Source organism: Dendrobium catenatum, unplaced genomic scaffold (assembly GCF_001605985.2).
Source record: "Dendrobium catenatum unplaced genomic scaffold, ASM160598v2 fragScaff_scaffold_133, whole genome shotgun sequence".
In the NCBI taxonomy this organism is placed as follows: Eukaryota; Viridiplantae; Streptophyta; class Magnoliopsida; order Asparagales; family Orchidaceae; genus Dendrobium; species Dendrobium catenatum.
The window spans coordinates 14,849,747-14,853,588 of record NW_021318595.1 but is presented as its reverse complement, the minus strand read 5'-3'; the positions used below and the strand labels follow the sequence as shown (position 1 = coordinate 14,853,588).

The 3,842-nt window shown below is 32.8% G+C and overlaps 1 protein-coding gene across 1 annotated transcript in view; it reads left to right on the top strand.

The window, feature by feature from the left end:
* Positions 1–3,161, top strand: part of LOC110106847 (proline iminopeptidase) — a 35,622-nt gene extending 32,461 nt beyond the window's left edge. Inside the window, exons 7-10 of the mRNA XM_020836901.2 lie at positions 1,403–1,471; positions 1,564–1,671; positions 2,279–2,404; positions 2,860–3,161. Of these exons, the coding sequence (XP_020692560.1) occupies positions 1,403–1,471; positions 1,564–1,671; positions 2,279–2,404; positions 2,860–3,054 (498 nt within the window). The 3' untranslated portion in view covers positions 3,055–3,161. The remainder of the gene's footprint in view (positions 1–1,402; positions 1,472–1,563; positions 1,672–2,278; positions 2,405–2,859) is intronic.
* Positions 3,162–3,842: the final 681 nt, after the last annotated feature.

Genomic DNA, 3,842 nt, shown 5'->3' with positions numbered 1-3,842 from the left:
TTAGATGTTTTGGTCACATAAATTGGTGGCCTTCTGATGACCCGATTAGAAAATTAAAGGTATTAGATTTGACCTATGTTAAGAAAGTTTGAGGTAGACCTAAAATGACTTGGTTAGAAAATATTAGAAATGACTTTTCTTTATTAGATTTAAATGAGAATTTGACTCTTAACATGACACAATGGAGAAAAGGATTCATGTAGCCGACCCCACGTAGTGGGATAAAGGTTTGGTGTTGTTGTTGTAGTTTCTAATAGCTATGTGCTGATTAGAAAAAAAAATTGGGGTAACACCCCTTCACTAACAAACTGGCAATTCACCCTGGGACGGGCTTCTCCTTATCAAATTTTTTGAGGTTTGCAAACCTAGAGTTGAAACTATGATGAGAGGAACTCGTTTTAGAAAATTTGGTCCCATAACAAACTATAATTAAAATCCAATCTCTTATTTTTAATGCATCTAACTTGGGATTATTCAAAAAGAAAATAAAAATAATAGAAAGATTTTTCTGGCTTTTGAAAACTTACGGAATGTTCCTCAGGCTCTTAGAAACTTTTGAAATGTTCTAAAAAACTTCAGAACATAGATAAGTTCTTTCAACATGAAATAGTCAAACCCCTTAATTGCTTTCATGCTATAAAGGTCCAATCCTAATTACAATTAGCAGTTGGAAAGCCACTTACATCAATAAATTACTAACATATTACTATCTAATATATTATGCAGATATTTACATAATTTAACACATTATAAGTTTTTCATCAAATTTATGTACATAAATTAGTCTATTATAATAAATTATATTATTTGTATTTAATTATCCACTTATGTATGTGAGAGGCCTTATGGTTCGATTTAATCACTTTCTAAGTGACCGAGCATATCATGAAGTTTGATGGTTAAGAATCTTATGTATCACTTACCTGGAAACAAAATTACTTTGCCTGTATGGTTGAAAGGTTAAGTGGAAAGTGATTTTGTTTCCTTGATTTGTTTCACTTCAAAAAATTTCAGTTATCCTTCCAACCATACAGGCTAAATAATCTCACTTTTTATTTTTCACTTCCGCTTCTCCTGTGAACCATACGAACATATAAATCCCACTTCACACACATTTGACTTCCTAATACAACCAAGCATCTCCTTAAGTAATTTTTTCTCCACTTGAAAAGCTCATTCATGTGTATCTGCAACCTTGTTAATTTCTTTCTTTTTTTATTAGCCTTCGGCTTTGTTTGGGATGGCTTTCTTACTGCTTCTTAAAGCAACTTTTTAGTATAAAAATTTTAATTTTTGTATTAAATTTTTTTTTACGAAGCAGTAAGAAAGCCGCCTCAAACGAAGCCTTATTTTTTAGATTCTAGTAAAAGATAACTTATTTTCTGCCTATCTTCCATTGCAGTTTGAAAATTGGGTAGAGTTTGATACAAATCCTCTCTATGCTCTTCTGCATGAATCTATATATTGCCAGGTAATCCTTTTACTTGTATACCTGGTCATGTTGATACATGTAAAGAAGGTATAGTAACGTATTGATGCATGTGCCTTTTTTATATCCTGAAGGGTGCTTCATCACAGTGGTCTGCTCATAAATTAAGAGGTGAATATGAAAGCATATTTGACCCCATCAGAGCTGCTAAAGAAATTCGCCCTGTATTTTTTACTGGAGAGGTAACGCTAACTTTGATAAAGCAATTTAATAATACTGTTTGATAACGTTCAGATTCCAATTATTGAACCTTTTCGAGATTTAACTTTTCTTTGCAACTTCTAGTCAGTTTGTACATGGCTTGCTTCATGCTTGAATTCAACGGTAAATAATCCTATAGAGAATCTTAAATAATATCATCAAGATTGCAGCCTATGAGAATTTTTTCAACTAATATGCTCTATAAAATGATAGATTGAGAAATGAACGCATTAGAAGATGATAAGAGTGATGTCTAGTGAAGTCGAGGTAGTAAAAAATTGACTAAATGATTTGAATTTGCATGTTGAAGAGTAGAATATTCAATAATAAGATAATTAGAAGATTAATGCAAAATCATTATTAAGGAGTAGTCTGAAGATAATATTGATGAAGTTATGAAAACAAATTGAAAAAAATTATATTGAACACTTTACAGAACACTCATCTATTACAATTAAAGAATGAGGATTCATAAAGACAGCTCTAAAGCTGAGATAAGGCTAATGACAATGTTGATGATTGCAGCTTATGAGATTATTTTCTTTTTCGAGGAAAGTATTTCATGCAATGCATTAATATGGTTTACAGATGATATTCCCATGGATGTTCGATGAGTTCCATGCTTTAAAACCATTCAGAGAAGCTGCTCACTTATTAGCTGAAAAAGACGATTGGCCGCCACTTTATGATGTCAAAGTGCTCAACAATAATAAGGTATATCGGTATTTCTTATATCGTAGGTAGGGGTGTAAACGATTCGAGTCGAATCGAGTGGTGGTCTTATCGAGCTCGGCTCGTCAGTCAGAAATTCGACTCATCCAACTATAAACGAGATCGAGCCTGGTGTTTGGGCCGCCTTCCACCAACGAGTAAGCCTCCGCGGTCGTCGTCCTTATCCACGAACGAGTTCACGGTCCTCTGCCATTTGAGTTCCTGAGCTCCCACAGGTAATTTGAGGTGGCTCGCGAGCTCATGAGTCGAGTCTTATCAAGCTCAAACTCGAGCTCGTAACTCGATAAGCTCAGCTCGTGAGCTTATTAAACAGTCGAGCTCGAGCCAGCTCAGCTCACTTACACACCTAATCGTATGTGTCCTACAAGATTCCTTACACAAACTTAGAATTATTCATCCTTAATAGTACCTATGATTTCATTTTGCAATTACTTCAGGTTCCTGTAGCTGCTGCGGTTTACTTTGAAGATATGTATGTAAACTTCCACCTTGCTATGGAAACAGCATCAGAGATATGTGGGATTAGACTTTGGGTAACCAATGAGCACATGCACTCAGGACTTCGAGATAGTGGATCTCAAGTTTTTGATCAGTTGATGGGAATGTTGCAGGGAAAGAAACCCTGGTTTTAGTAAGAATGGGATGATTTGTACCTGTAGATGTTTATAATGGGATTGCAATTTTATTAATGATATCACATAAAAATTTTCTGAATAATAAAGAAAGGCGTTATTAAACTTGTGCTGTTGCTTTATGCTATATAGTTGGTTTTTGCTACTTGCATGGAAATGGTCTGTAGCTTAAATACTAAGTATAGCATGGGAAACAATATTTTATTTTTCTCCCATATAAATTTTTATTTTTGCAATTTTTTTTTTAATTTTTACGAAATTTATTTGAGTTGAATGAGGCTAACCTCTAGAAGGTTCTTTGCTCTAAGGATTTTTTTATTGGAAATTGTGTTAAACACAAATTTAATATAAACAGAATTCAATCTCAAGATATTAACAATATCTTTAAAATTGTTAATAATTAAAGCTTCGTTTGGGGTATCTTTCTTATTTTATTTTTCTCTTTGCCTCTTTAAAAAAAAAGTTTGAATTAAAATTTACTTTTTTTATAATAATTTTGTGAAGCATGAGGAAATATAAGTTAGCTTTGTTCAAACCTTTTGAAAATGCCAATTAAACGTTATTCCATGATGTTGGGCTAAATTAAAAGTGGATAACATGGGTGTGAGGGCAAACCAGTATGAGCAAACTACTAAATATTAAATATTCCTGAAAAAGGAAGTTCCATACAAGTGATTGACTTCATGTACAAAAATTTATATTTTTAATTTTGAAATTTATGTTTTATGAATAGTATAAATTTGTTTTCATGAGTTAACCGAGAAGAAAGTGAAGCATATGTACAAATC